Raw genomic sequence first — 16798 nt, 5'->3', positions numbered from 1 at the left:
GGCACGTTGTGTTAGCTAATCCAAGTTTATAATTTTAAAAGGGTAATTGATCATAAGAAAACCCTTTTGCAATTATGTTAGCACAGCTGAAAACTGTTGTCCTGATTAAAGAAGCATTTACACTCGCCTTCTTTAGACTAGTTGATTATCTGTAGCATCAGCATTTGTGGGTTTGATTACAAGCTCCAAATGGCCAGAAGCAAAGAACTTTCTTCTGAAACTCGTCAGTCTATTCTTGTTCTGAGAAATTAAGGCTATTCACTGTGTACTACTCCCTTCACAGAACAGCGCAAACTGGCTCTAACCAGAATAGAAAGAGGCGTGGGAGGCCCCGGTGCACAACTGAGCAAGAGGACAAGTACATTAGAGTGTCTAGTTTACTATCATATCAAAGTAAATTTGGAGTCATGCGATGATAGGGTGTGTGGTCCTCCCACCACGACTCAGGAAAGCCTGCAGTTTATTAGGCTACAGATGTTATGATGAACTTCACAGGGTGGTGAAAGTGCATGGTATGAGCTTGATGCTCCTTTCCAATAAATATCGAGGGTCTTATTCTGGTAACATGATGATCAATACTTGACTGCCATAATAATCTCACCATAACTAACCTACCAACAGAGCCTATCTGCACTGGAACTGCAACAGTTTTTGTGACAAAACTATCGCTAGAGTTGAAAATGCGATGGAAACACATTGAACATTAGATTTTTATTTTGTACATGAACACTTAAGCAAAAAAGTACATTTGTGTGCACTATGTCATCACACACTGATTTTTATCCGCAACAATTCAGTTTGGTGGAAACACCACTGGCTGGAAAATGGGCATATTTTCTTTATACATTTTTTTGAATATTCGCATGAAAATCTGTTGCCAATTGGATGTAAACCTAGCTACTCATTGCAAAAGTTCTGAGTAATCTGGCTAGGGGCTAACTTCAAACTGGGAGGTAGTTTGTTAAAAATGTTGAGCTTGGGAGTCACGAGTAACCTTCCCTTAAACCTACATTGTAGAATAATAGTGAATACATCAAAACTATGAAATAAGACATATGGAATCAGCTTTGCACACGCTTGGCATTGAGAGAATGCCAAGAGTGTGTAAAGCTGTCATCAAGGCAAAGGGTGGATACTTTGAATAATCTTTTTTTGGGTTACTACATGATTCCATATGTGTTATTTCATAGTCTTGATGTCTTCACTAGTATTCTACAAGGTAGAAAATAGTAAAAAATAAAGAAAAACCCTTGAATGAGTAGGTGTGTCCAAACTTTTGACTGGTACTGTATCTCTCTATTTTAAAAAAAAACCATTCCATTATGATCCAATGCAGTGATATTCTCAGCAAGCTTTCACATCAGACAGAGCTTGGAGCCACTGGCTGTCCAGCTATCTAGATTTCTATTGTAATGTGGCCTGGCACCTGTGAAAACGTATTGTTCTGTGAATGGCTATCTCGCGCCCCTGCTATATGAGGTCTTATCTGGTCAGCCTACTTGTTAGAGGGGTGGGCTCAGCTCTAGCCTGGAGGCTTGTTTAGCGTTGCTCACTGTACCACAGCTAATATGTTGCACACAGTCCTCACTACATTTACTGTAAGATTTATGGGAAATATCTGATGGGCCGATGTGTGTGTACATGTGCACGCTTGTGTGTGTGTGCATGTCTGTGTGTGTACAGGTGTGTGTGTTTGTGCTCACGCATGTGTGTTTACTGGGTCATTATCAAACATAATGAAATATTTTCCCAGGAGAAACCTCGGTAGCGAAAATCTTAATCAACTTCATAAATTAGAGTTATAAACACACCTAATACAATATGCACCTACCTAGGCGCTGCTCCTAGGAGGTGTTTACTGAATTGGACTCGCTCTCTCGCTCTCTCACACACAACAAACACACCACTATTGCCTCTGTTCTGCTTAGCCATAGAAATATAACCACAGGAGAACCCATCACTATTGCCTTGTGCCTTGCTGTGCCTGCCTATAGATTATGTGCCTTTGTTCAGTCATCTCATCGATCTATAAATACAATCACATTGGCTGTGCAGGTATCTCCCCTCTCTCTCCCAATGGCTGTGTAGGTATCTCTCCTTTCTCTCCTCTCTCTTCCCTTGGCTTTGCAGGTGTTTCTCCTCTCTCTCTCATTGGCTGTGCAGGTATCTCTCCTCTCTCCTCTCTCTCCCCTTGGCTGTGTAGGTATCTCTCCTCTCTCTCCTCTCTCTCCCCTTGGCTGTGCAGGTATCTCTCCTCTCTCTCCTCTCTCTCCCCTTGGCTGTGCAGGTATCTCTCCTCTCTCTCCCCTTGGCTGTGTAGGTATCTCTCCTCTCTCTCCTCTCTCTCCCCTTGGCTGTGCAGGTATCTCTCCTCTCTCTCCTCTCTCTCCCCTTGGCTGTGCAGGTATCTCTCCTCTCTCTCCTCTCTCTCCCCTTGGCTGTGTAGTTATCTCTCCTCTGTCTCCTCTCTCTCCCCTTGGCTGTGCAGGTATCTCTCCTCTCTCTCCTCTCTCTCCCCCTGGCTGTGTAGTTATCTCTCCTCTGTCTCCTCTGGCTCCCTGGGCTCCCAGAACCAATAACTGATCATGTACCTTTTTTATTTCCTCTCCAGTTCCCCCTTAAACGCCCTGATACGCTGATGCTACTTATTTACCACTTCACTGAACTCTAACCATGGCATTTCCTCTCCTCCGCTGCAAGGGGGTTGTTCCCTGCCTCACTCTCTCCTTTTCCCCATCCTCTCGCCTACACCCATCCCCACAGCTCTCCAGCTATGTGTCTCATTGTCTTTTTCTCTCTTCTCTCTCTAAATATATCCACCCACCCACCCTCTCCCTCCACCCACCCATGTCTATCTACATTCCCCCTCCTCACCCTCACCCACCCCATCCCCCTTCCTCTGTTGGTGGCTGTGCGTGTACACAGTCCTGTTGGATAAAGTTAGCTATGCCCATACAATCTAATCTGACATGCCTTTACATAACAATTCAATCTGAAGCACTCTGCCTGCATCCCCTTAAAAAAAAAACACACACACACACACACACACACACACACACACACACACACACACACACACACACACACACACACACACACACACACACACACACACACACACACACACACACACACACACACACACACACACACACACACACACACACACACATAGCTAAAACTCCAAGGTGCTTTATTTTCATCAAACATGATTTGTAAGATCACGAGAAATGAAATATGAAATATGTAACACTTAGCCTCTCATCTCCTGTGTATATCTGTTACATCCAGTACATGTGCACTATATCTTGTTTTGTCTCTCAATGTCAACATGGGTTAGAAAGCACAGAGATCAAACATGACCTTTGCGCCTTCACACCGCATTTCGCACACTCACACTCACTCAGTGTTTTCATGTCGACGGGCCGCGGAGGGAGGTAGGAACCTCTCTAAGGAGGAGCCTAGTAAATCTTAAATAATAACAACGGAGAGTTATAACCCGGTTGACATTATTCCGCTGAACACCTTGACTTCTCCTGGCTGCTGTTTTATCTGTTGTCTGCCAATAAAGCTTTCCATGAAAATGTCACATGAGGAAAGGCTTGGCCTCCAGAGTGTGCGGAGCATTAAGAAGCACTGGATTCATTAAACTGTCTGTCAGCGTAAATCTTGATCTGGGGTCAGTTTGCAGACTGAGTGGGAGGAAAGAAAGCGAGGGAAGGAGGTAGAGGAGGAGGATGAGAGAAACTGAGAGAAAAGACGAGGATAATGGGAGAGAAAGAGAGGATGAGAAAAAGAAGGGTGGAGATAGGATGGGAGTAAAAAAAAGGACAAAAGGGAGGATTGGCAGATGAAAGAAAGAAGGAAGGGTTAGAATTGGGTTGACGTGGAGGAGAATGAGGGGAGGGTAATGGTCCTGCAACGAGTGTAACTTGGGAAACCTGTCAGGGTGAAAGGTGAATGGACAACTCTCAGAGAGAAGGAACATTGAGGAGAGAGAGAAGGAGAAATAGGGAGGATGACCATCACTGTTAAGAAATAGTTTTGATTAAAGTTTGACCATAAACAGGAAAAAAATACAGTGATGGAAAAAGTACCCAACTGTCATACTTGAATAAAGTAAAGCTACCTTAATAGAAAATGACTCAAGTAAAATGAAAGTCAGAAAAAATACTACTTGAGTAAAATCCTAAAAGTATTTGGTTTTAAATATACTTAAGTATCAAAAGTCAATATAATTGCTAAAATATCATTAAGTATCAAAAGGAAAAGTATAAATAATTTCAAATTCCTTATATTAAGCAAACCAGACGGCAACATTTCCTGGTTTTTATTTTATTTGACGGATAGCCAGGGGCACACTCCAACACTCAGACATAATTAACAAATGAAGCATTTGTGTTTAGTGAGTCCGCCAGATAAGAGGCAGTAGTCCTGCTAAGCATTTGAAATGTAAATGAGTACTTTTGGGTTTTAGGGAAAATGTATGGAGTAGAAAGTACATAATTTTCTTTAGGAATGTAATGAAGTAATAGTAAAAGTTGTCAAAAATATAAATAGTATAGTACAGACACCCCAAAAAACTACTTAAGTAGTACTTTAAAGTATTTTTACTTAAGTACTTTACACCACTGAAAAATACAGCTGTATTATAGATACCAGTGAGTTACTGTATGTTCTCAATGCTGCAATGAAAGCGTATAATTCATAAAGACCCGTCCACATCTAGTACGATAATATATAACAATAATACATGCCATTTAGCAGACACTTTTATCCAAAGCGACTTACAGTCATGTGTGCATACATTTTATACATATGGGCGGTCCCAGGAGTGAAATCCAATATCTTGTCGTTACAAGCGCCATGCTCTACCATCTGAGCTACAGCACGATAACTAAAACGACAAAAACATCTTTCTAATTCAAGCGAATGTCTGTCCTCCCACTACAGTGTTTCAAGGCCGTGATAATCATTAATTATTTATAAAGTCCATTCATATCCAACACATTAACTATAACAACAAAATCATTCTAATTCAAGTGAATGACTGTGTCTCCACTGAAGTGTGTTTCAATGTAGCGACATTGATGTATCATCATTAGCAAGTCTGATACACGCTCCTCAGTGAGTCACATTTAAGCAGATCATCGGTACACAGACACACACTGCAGCGATAACAAGTAAAACAAGGATGAAATTCTGGGTTCCTCATCCACTAACTAATACACATGAGTGCAGGAGCCCACTGGTCCTTCCTCGTCCCCTTCTTGGGCCCGTCAAGCGTGACTGTAATCATAATCAATCCTAAAAATCATGTTTTTAAAAGGTTGACGGCGGGGGCGTGCAATTGACAAAGATGTTCCTCTTAAAAAAAAAGAAACAAGATATGAAAAAAAGTGAATGTAATTAACCCCCATGGGGTCCCTATTCCCTAAATAACCACTAAGTTGTGAGGCAACACTAACTGTCTCTGGCTCTGCAGAGAGACCGTCAGACCTCAGGAAACTCAGATGGCCTGAGCCAGGCTTGCCTCTTGTCACAAAGCATCTTGTCACGGCTGGACATTTGTCAATCACTGAAAAGATATGCATATGTCTTATTTTTGGTATTCTCTCTTTTTGTCTAATTCTGTTTCTCTCTTTCTCTCTCTCACAAATAAACACTTACGCACACGCACACACACACACACCCACTCTCTCTCTCTCTCTATCTCTCTCTCTCTCTCTCTCTCTCTCTCCCTCGCTCTTTGTCAATGCTTCCTCATTCTGTCTTTCTCTCCTTTTCATTACTTCTCTTAAACAAACTTAATCTCCCCTTCTCACGCTTTGTGTGTCTCTCTGTTGACCCTGCTCTTATTAATTTTTTAAACTGGGTACCTCATTATAAACTTCATTATTATGAGGTCATCTCGTTATCCAATGGAAATGAGAGGACCACAATATGAAGACTAATGCCCTCTCTTTCTCTCTCTCTGTCTTTCTGTCTCTCTATCTCTCAATTATATTTCAATTCATTTTAAGGGCTTTATTGGCATGGGAAACATACGTTAACATTGCCAAAGCAAGTGAAGTAGATAATAAACAAAAGAGAAATAAAAAATACTAATTAACAGTGAACATTACACTCAGAATGTTCCAATAGAATAAAGACATTTCAAATGTCATATTATGTGCAAATAGTTAAAGTACAAAAGGGAAAATAAATAAACATAAATATGGGTTGCATTTACAATGGTGTTTGTTCTTCACTGGTTGCCCTTTTCTTGTGGCAACAGGTCACAAATCTTGCTGCTGTGATGGCACACTGTGGTATTTCACCCAATAGATATGGAAGTTTATCAAAAATGGGTTTGTTTTCTAATTCTTTGTGGATCTGTGTATTCTGAGGGAAATGTGTGTCTCTAATATGGTCATACATTTGGTAGGAGGTTAGGAAGAGCAGCTCAGTTTCCACCTCATTATGTATGCAGTTTGCACATAGCCTGTCTTCTCTTGAGAGAAGCCCATCTGTAAATAGCCCATCCAACCAACTACCTACCTCATCCCCATATTATTTTTTTTATTTTTTCTGCTCTTTTGCACACCAGTATTTCTACTTGCACATCCTCATCTGCACATCTATCACTCCAGTGTTAATTGCTAAATTGTAAATACTTCGCCATTATGGCCCATTTATTGCCTTACCTCCTTACTTCATTTGCACACACTGTATACAGATTTTTTATTGTGTTGTTGACTGTACGTTTTTTATCCCATGTGTAACTCTGTGTTGTTGTTTTTGTCGCAATGCTTTGCTTTATCTTGGCCAGGTCGCAGTTGTAAATGAGAACTTGTTCTCAACTGGCCTACCTGGTTAAATAAAGGTGAAATATGTATTTATTTTAAAGAGCCATGGCTGCCTACGGCGGCCTTTCTCAAAAGCAAGGGTATGCTCATTGAGTCTGTACATAGTCAAAGCTTTCCTTAAGTTTGGGTCAGTCACAGTGCTCAGGTATTCTGCCACTGTGTACTCTCTGTTTAGGGCCAAATAGCATTCTAGTTTGCTCTGTTGTTTTGTAAATTCTTTCAAATGTGTCAAGTGATTATCTTTTGGTTGTCTCATGACTTGGTTGGGTCTAATTGTGTTGCTGTCCTTGGGCTCTGTGGGGTCTGTTTGTGTTTGTGAACAGAGCCCCAGGACCAGCTTGCTTAGGGGACTCTTCTCCAGGTTCATCTCTCTGCAGGTGATGGCTTCGTTATGGAAGGTTTGGGATTCACTTCATTTTAGGTGACTAGATGGAATTTGTATTTGTGGTCCTGGCAACCGGACCTTTTTTGGAACACATATTTTTGTCTTACTGAGATTTACTGTCAGGGCCCTGGTCTGTGCAGAAGATCTAGGTGCTGCTGTATGCCCTCCTTTGTTGGTGGACAGAAGCACCAGATCCTCAGCAAACAGTAGACATTTGACTTCAGATTCTAGTAGGGTGAGGCCGGGTGCTGCAGACTGTTCTAGTACCCTCGCCAATTCATTGATATATATGTTGAAAAGAGTGGTTCTTAAGCTAGATCCCTGTCTCACCCCACGGCCATGTGGAAGAAAATCAGTGTGTTTTTTGCCAATTTTAAACGCACACTTGTTATTTATGTACAGTTGAAGTCGGAAGTTTACATACACCTAAGCCAAATACATTTAAACTCAGTTTTTCACAATTCCTGACATGTATTCCTAGTAAAAAGTCCCTGTCTTAGGTCAGTTAGGATCACCACTTTATTTTAAGAATGTGAAATGTAAGAATAATAGTAGAGAGAATGATTTATTTCAGCTTTTATTTCTTTCATCACATTCCCAGTGGGTCAGAAGTTTACATACACTCAATTAGTATTTGGTAGCATTCCCTTTAAATTGTTTAACTTGGGCCAAACGTTTTGGGTAGCCTTCCACAAGCTTCCCACAATAAATTGGGTGAATATTGGCCCATTCCTCCTGACAGAGCTGGTGTAACCGAGTTAGGTTTGTAGGCCTCCTTGCTCGCACACGCTTTTTCAGTTCTGCCCACAAATTTTCTATGGGATTGAGGTCAGGGCTTTGTGATGGCCACTCCAATACCTTGACTTTGTTGTCCTTAAGCCATTTTTCCACAACTTTGGAAGTATTCTTGGGGTCATTGTCCATTTGGAAGACCCATTTGCGACCAAGCTTTAACTTCCTGACTGATGTCTTGAGATGTTGCTTCAATATGTCCACATAATTTTCACTCCCCATGATGCTATCTATTTTGTGAAGTGCACCAGTCCCTCCTGCAGCAAAACACCCCCACAACATGATGCTGCCACCCCCGTGCTTCACGGTTGGGATGGTGTTCTTCGGCTTGCAAGCTTCCCCCTTTTTCCTCCTAACAAAACCATGGTCATTATGGCCAAACAGTTGTATTTTTGTTTGATCACACCAGAGGACATTTCTCCAAGAAGTACGATCTTTGTCCCCATGTGCAGTTGCAAACCGTAGTCTGGCTTTTTTATGGAGGTTTCGGAGCAGTGGCTTCTTCCTTGCTGAGTGGCCTTTCAGGTTATGTCGATATAGGACTCGTTTTACTGTGGATATAGATACTTTTGTACCTGTTTCCTCCAGCATCTTCACAAGGTCCTTTGCTGTTGTTTTGGGATTGATTTGCACTTTTCGCACCAAAGTACGTTCATCTCTAGAGACAGAACGCATCTCCTTCCTGAGCAGTATGACGGCTGCGTGGTCCATGGTGTTTATACTTGCGTACTATTGTTTGTACAGATGAACGTGGTACCTTCAGGCGTTTGGAAATTGCTCCCAAGGATAAACCAGACTTGTGGAGGTCTACAATTCTTTTCAATTGTACAATTCTTTTTTTCAAAAAGGTGTTGTTGAGCTGGACAATCTTCTGTGCTGACTGGAGTGTGTTCACCTGCTGTTCCAGCTCCACCTGCCTTACCTCCAACTCGGTGAATTTATCCTTAATTTCAATGAGGGAGTAGTACTCTGTGCTGGGAGGTTGACTTTCCGCTTGGGGTTGTTCATCTGTGGGGTTGGATAATGAAGAGGTCTGGTCTGACACGCTTGGGGTGGATGTATCTTTCACAAGAGAGAGCTTATCCTGCTGAGCTATCTCTTTGATTATGTGAAAGTCCAGCTGAAACTGTTTGGGGTTGCCCTGTACCATTACTGTTCCAGACTTGCACAGGTTGACATTGGCTGACTCAGAGTCCTCGTTGTCTAATATCCCAAGTTTCCACCCATCGCTAACACCCCCCCCCCCCCCCTTAACAAAGGGGTAGTGTGTTAATATAGCACTGCACAGGGGATGGTCTGTGTGGAAGATGAAGTTGCTTATGTTCCCATTTTAATAATAGTCAGCAAAAAGTGTCTCTTGATTTTCTATAAGGAGCTTATTTTTGTACTCTTTTCGTGCCTTATCATTTTTTTTACATCCAGACGGTACTGTATTGTAATGACCTTTGAACAGAGGGAGGGGGCTTCAACAACCTCTGCATTTGGGTGGGGTAGGCTGTAAAACTCTCCTGCCATTGTTGGGCTCAAGGGCTTTGACACCTCTCACTTCACACCTCAGTGCTAATTGAAGTTGCAGTCAGATATGTTCTGTCCTAGCAAGCTTGGTAGCCTTAACTTAGCATTCAGTCCTTATAAAGCAAAATATAACACTAATGTAATTTTTCTTGGCTTTAAAAGTAGCTTCAGACTAAACATTACTTACTCAGTTCCAGGTTGGATGGTGTTTTTAGGTTACTGTTGTTTGTTTGCCAGACCATTTGCATTTGCTGTGAAGCTTGGAAATAAGAATCTTAGGTAGTAGGAATCCTTCCAGGAAATGTCGTCCAAAATCAGGTTGTAGGTTTGGAGTTTTGATTTGGAGTGAATGTTATGTTGTGGAGGGTACTATCCTGTATATGTCCTTGTGGAAAAATCCAAGTTTATCTAACTCTAAATCTATGTTTTTGTAAAAACATGCTGAAAAATGCAGGAGCTCATCTGCTCTCTCTCTCTCTCTCTCTCTCTTGCTCTCTCTCTCTCTCTCTAGATAAGGTAAATGCCTAAATGCCTGGGGGTGGAGGGGGGCGCTGATTACTTATCTTGTCTCATCTCTTGTCTCATCTCTTGTCTCATCTCTTGTCTCATCTCTTGTCTCATCTCTTGTCTCATCTCTTGTCTGTCTCTCTCTCTCTCTTGTCACCTCAGGAACCTGGGCTATCCTGTTATCCAGCAAAATGAGTGGAAGATGAGTCACTGAGAAGAGGTATTGGAAGAGAAAAAAAGAGAGAGAAAGAGAGAGAGAAAACGTGAGAAAGCAAAAGAGGAAGATAGAACATTATGGGGAGTCACACAACGTTATCCCACTCCTTAGCAATCCAATCTCCCTCCAGCCCCGTGGGACAATAGTGGGTTGGAAAGGCAAGCCTGCAGATTCATTGATGGGAAGGATGGACAAAGTGTATTCAGGGGAGTCATGCCTATTTGTCGGTAGGTATCGTGCCCCCGTCACGATCTTCTGCGATATTATTAAGACTAAGTTGGAGCTGACTGTACAGTTTCCAGGAGTCATGCAACGGACCTGTGTGCCCCGTTCTCACACTCACCTCTCTTTTCTGGGTCTTCACACTTATTTCATGTGAAATGAAATCTCTTTTAGATGTAGATTTTGTATGAGGGAGATCTGAGCCATGCTTTAAGTTGGCACTTGCTCCCATGTTTAACGTACTGATATCAATTATACATTTAATGTGGCTATATAGAACAGATCTATAAGGAAATCAGGACTCTATGTGGACTATTACCATAAATAAATGAAGTTCTGTGGACTATGAGAATCCGGTTCACCCTGAAGACTTATTTTATGAAGTCCAGGATACAGTTCTCTCTATCTGTAATTTGAGCATAGTACAGACCATCTGTCTTTGGTTACATCTCTCAGGAAGTCAGATATCCAGAGCAACACACACACACACACACACCTGAGGAAGGACTAGTCCTTTGGAGTGCTGCAGAAGTGGAATGACAGGACAAACAGCACTGCAGTGTGACAGTTATTTCCAATCATCTCCATGATCACTCAAACCAACAAGCTACAGCTGTCTCCCCAGATCTGCTTGTTGATGGCACTCCAGCTCAACAAATCCGATAATACCGATAATCCATTGTCATAGAGAATAAATAATAGTCAACAGACAAATTGCATTGAGCTAGATAGAATATAATTACTCTCTGACAGAGGATTTCATCACATCAAACGGCCTGCAGAGACTGTGGATGTCGGGGGGAAGAACAAGACGCCACAGGAGACATGGTGAGCAAAGAGACTAATCACTTGGTCACTGGCCAACACACCAACAGCAAGACCACCGACAAGCTGCCTGGCACCATGACAGTGCGCTCAGTGCTGCTCAACCGCGACTCGCCGGATATCGAGAGCCGCTTAAAGCGCCGCCGCAACCGCACCCAGCAGGTCCGCTTCAAAGACCTGGAGGATGGACTAGGCAGCGGGACCACTGGAGCCAAGAGCTACCAGAGGACTGCCGCTGAGTGTGACAGCCCCCACCCCTTCCGGAAGAACAGCCCCACAAGCCCCATGGCCCCCCAAGGATGGCTTACGGAGGCCTCGGTGGTGGGGGCAGTCCGAGGGGACATGGCAGAAACCATTGAGGTGGTGGCGGCGTTTTTGGCTCGGGCGCCCCCTCACCCGCTCACCCCAGGGCCCACGCGCCGCTGCTGGGCACCACCACCATCACCCCCACTGCCGTGCTCACTCACGCTGCCCCTCTCCCAGAGGCAGTGCACTAGCATGGCCATCCAGACCTCCCCCCGCCTCCAGAAGCCCAAGCCCTCCGTGCTCTCAAATGTCCGCAGCGTGGGGGACTCGGTGGGGGTGGATGGGGAGGACAAACAGGACAGCGAACATGATGAGTACTACACTGCCCACAACTACCTTTCAGAGCCTGCATCCAGAGATGGAAACGGCCCTGGGTTTAATGCTAAGCAGGGATTGGTGAACCAAACCCAGTGCCTCAGGACTAGTGAGGCTAACGCTAGCTCCCTTGCTGTTGGGAATCACATGGACTCTTCCTGGCATAACTCTTCTTGTTTTTCCCCTCCTAAATGCCAGGGGAGTGCAACTCCATCCCAAGTGAGGAGGAGAAGGCGCATAAACAATGCTATCAGTGACCCAGGAAGGGAGGTGTCCTACTGTACCACTCCAACGCAGACGGACAGTCCCTGTGTCTCCCCTTCTAACACCCTACCTCCCTTGACAGTGCAGCCCTGCACCTGCCCACCTCCCTTGACTGTGGGACCATCCACCTCCTCACCTCCCTCGACTGTGGGACCCTCCACCTCCCCACTTCCCTCGACTGTGGGACCCTCCACCTCCCCACCTCCCTCGACTGTGCAGGCCTGCACCACCCAAACAAAAGCTGACAGTCCCTCCACCTGCCCACCTCCCTCGACTTCGGGACCCTCCACCTCCCCACCTCCCTCGACTGTGGGACCCTCCACCTCCCCATCTCCCTCGACTGTGCAGGCCTGCACTACCCAAACACAAACTGACAGTCCCTCCATCTGCCCACCTCCCTCGACTGTGGGATCCTCCACCTCCCCATCTCCCTCTGCTGTGGGACCCTCCACCTACCCACCTCCCTTGTCTGTGCAGGCCTGCACCATGGAGGGTTCCCAGGGTTCCCAGGGAACTGACCGTCCCTCCACCTTCCCACCTCCCTCGACTTTGAGACCCTCCATCTCCTCACCTCCTACTGTGCCCTCCACCTTGCAAACTCAGACTGTGCTTCACTATGCCTCCTTACCTAAAACTGTGCTAACCTCCACCCATCCACGTTGTGAAATTCCCCCACTGGTGGTTCTGCCTTGCGTCTCCCAGAATGAGTCCACCTGTACATCTCCCCCCAGAAAATCTGTGCTTCCTCCGACTGTGCTTCCATCTAAAGCTCAAACCACTCCACATCACACTACACAAACTGAACCTGTTCCACCCTGTACCTCCCTGATTCAAATCAAACCAACATGCACCACCACAACTACAACCAAAGCCTCAATTCCAAATTGGCCCACCCAACCACCAACTCCAATGATAGATCCGGACACAGCCCCAAATTGCCTCGACCCAAAACGAACTCATGTTCTAGCCCCCTACACTGCCCAATTTTGCCCCACTCCAATTCCAACGATAGCCCCCTACACTGCCCAATTTTGCCCCACTCCAACTACAACGATAGCCCCCTACTCAGCCCCATCTTTCTCCACGACCCCGACTCCAACTCCAACGATAGCCCCCTACTCAGCCCCAACTTTCTCCACCACCCCGACTCCAACTCCAACGATAGCCCCCTACTCAGCCCCATCTTTCTCCACCACCCCAACTCCAACTCCGACGATAGCCCCCTACTCAGCCCCAACTTTCTCCACAACCCCGACTCCAACTCCAACGATAGCCCCCTACTCAGCCCCAACTTTCTCCACCACCCCGACTCCAACTCCAACGACAGCCCCCTACTCAGCTCCAACTTTCTCCACCACCCCGACTCCAACTCCAACGATAGCCCCCTACTCAGCTCTAACTTTCTCCACCACCACGACTCCAACTCCAACGATAGCCCCCTACTCAGCTCTAACATTCTCCACCACCCCGACTCCAACTCCGACGATAGCCCCCTACTCAGCTCTAACTTTCTCCACCACCCCGACTCCAACTCCAACGATAGCCCCCTACTCAGCTCCAACTTTCTCCACCACCCCGACTCCAACTCCAACGATAGCCCCCTACTCAGCTCTAACTTTCTCCACCACCCCGACTCCAACTCCAACGATAGCCCCCTACTCAGCTCTAACATTCTCCACCACCCTGACTCCAACTCCAACGATAGCCCCCTACTCAGCCCCAACTTTCTCCACCACCCCGACTCCAACTCCGACGATAGCCCCCTACTCAGCCCCAACTTTCTCCACCACCCCGACTCCAACTCCAACGATAGCCCCCTACTCAGCCCCAACTTTCTCCACCACCCCGACTCCAACTCCAACGATAGCCCCCTACTCAGCCCCAACTTGCCACACCACCCCGACTCCAACTATAGCCCCCTGCACCATCCTAACACAAACTGCCACACCCTGCTCCTCCTTAAATAAAGCATTCATCTACTGCACCTCTCCACCTCCAACTGTGACATCGTGCCACCCAACAACCCAAACCGCCCCTCCCTACATCTCCTTAATTCAAACCATACCACCTGGGAACCCCCCATGTCCGACCATACCCCCTGGGAACGCTCCATGTCAGACCATACCACCTGGGAACCCCCCATGTCAGACCAGACCCCCTGGGAACCCCCCATGTCAGACCATACCCCCTTGGAACCCCCCATGTCAGACCATACCCCCTGGGAACCCTCCATGCCAGACCATACCACCTGGGAACCTCCCATGTCAGACCATACCCTCTGGGAACCCCCCATGTCAGACCATACCCCCTGGGAACCCTCCATGTCAGACCATACCACCTGGGAACCCTCCATGTCAGACCATACCCCCGGGGAACCCTCCATGTCAGACCATACCCCCGGGGAACCCTCCATGTCAGACCATACCCCCGGGGAACCCTCCATATCCGACCATACCACCTGGGAACCCTCCATGTCAGACCATATCCCCTGGGAACCCTCCATGTCAGACCATACCCCCTGGGAACCCTCCATGTCAGACCATACCACCTGGGAACCCTCCATGTCAGACCATACTCCCTGGGAACCCTCCATGTCAGACCATACCCCCTGGGAACCCTCCATGTCAGACCATACCACCTGGGAACCCTCCATGTCAGACCATATTCCCTGGGAACCCTCCATGTCAGACCATACCACCTGGGAACCCTCCATGTCAGACCATACTCCCTGGGAACCCTCCATGTCAGACCATACCACCTGGGAACCCCCCATGTCAGACCATACCCCCTGGGAACCCTCCATGTCAGACCATACCACCTGGGAACCCCCCATGTCAGACCATACCCCCTGGGAACCCCCCATGTCAGACCATACCACCTGGGAACCCCCCATGTCAGACCATACCACCCTGCTCCTCCCAACCTCCAGTAGTTCCTTCCTACTCTACCCACATTCAAATCCAAACGATAAAATACTGCTCCTCTCACTCTACCATGGTAAAAAGCTGCAACTCCCCATCTCCAATGGTCAAATCCTACCATACACTTCCAACGGGTCCATCTTGCACCACTCCCACAAAAACTGTGCCCCTCTATGCTTCCACATTTCGGCCTGCGCCCCCCTACACCCCCCCAACTCAGGCCCAACACTGCAGCACTCAGGAGAGGAGGGTGATAGAGTGGGAGTGTAGAGGGGAGAGAAGGATACTTCCACCGCCACCCCCGCCACCTCCCCCATACACGCCACGCAAAGAAGGGGTGAGCTGCACCTCAGGCCCAGGCCACCGGACACCCCTGCTCAGGCGAGCGAGTGAGAAGGAGAAGTCAGGGAGATCAGGGTCACCTGTGCACTGTCCGCGAGCCTGTTCTCTGAAACACAGAGCTCAAACACCCCCGGAGGTCCCTCTGAAGGGGAACCAGGGGGACCAGGGTTCCTCACCAACCAAGGCCATCCCCAGACCCACCTGCCTGGGCCAGGCTCAGGCTCAGCTGGGGGCTCAGATTGGTGCTCTCCATAAGATGCTCTGCTCTGGGCCCAACACCCCCAACAGCCAGCACGCTTTCCCCCCTGGCCAGTACCCCTCCGGGGCCCGGGGCTGCTCTGGCTCTGGAGGGGACTCCTCGGCCAGGCCCCTGACCTCCATCCAGGCAGACACACTGAGGCAGGTGCAGGAGATCCTGGGGGGGCTGGTGTCAGGGGCCAGGAGTAAACTGGATCCCACCTGGGTGGCAGAGAAACTGATGGGCCCCAACGGGCCTTTGCATGACATCCGCAGCCTGCAGACCCAGCTGCACAGCCTGGAAGGGGTCTTGGAGACCAGCCAGAATACCATCAAGGTACTGCTGGACGTTATTCAGGACCTGGAGAAGAAGGAGGCTGAGAGAGATGGGTGAGTGAGTCCCTCTGAGCCAACACAGATCATCGGCAATTACCTTTTTGTTCCCAATTAGTGCTCTGAATATGACCTGACAAATAAAAATTAAAGGGCGATGACCATGAAAACTCAGGACCATACATAATGCCTGCTTGGGGACAATATTATAATTATACAGTTGCGTGTATAAGCCATGCTTCCCCAAAAAATGGACCAAGAAAATAATTGATCTTTCATCATAATTTTCATTCAATTCACAAGATGCTGATTATATCTCACCGGAGAAAGCATCCGAGCGAGCTACACAGCGGCCCTCTGTTCCTGTATGTGTAGCCCATCTATCTGATGCTGTCTGGAAAATAATATTATTTTGTTGCTGCCCATGGCACTGAATGCAAGGGAAGCCAGTGAGCATTTGGCCTGCTTTGTTCCAAAAAGTATCAAATAAAAGCCAATCAGTGTTGAACTAAACTGAGCGAGCTCAACTGTGAATGGCCCTGACTCACCCCCCCAAAAATGTCAAGGGAAGCCAGTTTGGATTTTTCTTCACATCAATCACATCACATCAAAAACTTGAATTGTTGCATCTCCTTGTGTTGTTGTCCTCTGGTGGCTAGCTAGCTAGCTAAAATTGGTCATTCCTGCATTAGCCATAGATGGAGATAGGGTTTTGGACTTTTGGACTTGTGGTGTTACTTAATTCTTCGTACTGGCCAATGATTATAAC

The 16798-nt window shown here is 46.7% G+C and overlaps 1 protein-coding gene across 3 annotated transcripts in view; it reads left to right on the top strand.

The window, feature by feature from the left end:
• The window catches only part of LOC139556749 (mucin-2-like), a 57639-nt gene that overhangs the window by 7888 nt on the left and 32953 nt on the right, over positions 1 to 16798 (top strand). For all 3 annotated transcript variants that reach the window (XM_071370975.1, XM_071370941.1, XM_071371056.1), the window contains exon 2: positions 10210 to 16086. In XM_071370975.1, the coding sequence (XP_071227076.1) occupies positions 11312 to 16086 (4775 nt within the window). In that variant the 5' untranslated portion in view covers positions 10210 to 11311. The remainder of the gene's footprint in view (positions 1 to 10209; positions 16087 to 16798) is intronic.

Source organism: Salvelinus alpinus, chromosome 1, assembly GCF_045679555.1.
Source record: "Salvelinus alpinus chromosome 1, SLU_Salpinus.1, whole genome shotgun sequence".
Lineage (NCBI taxonomy): Eukaryota > Metazoa > Chordata > Actinopteri > Salmoniformes > Salmonidae > Salvelinus > Salvelinus alpinus.
This window is presented reverse-complemented; position numbering and strand designations above follow the sequence as displayed.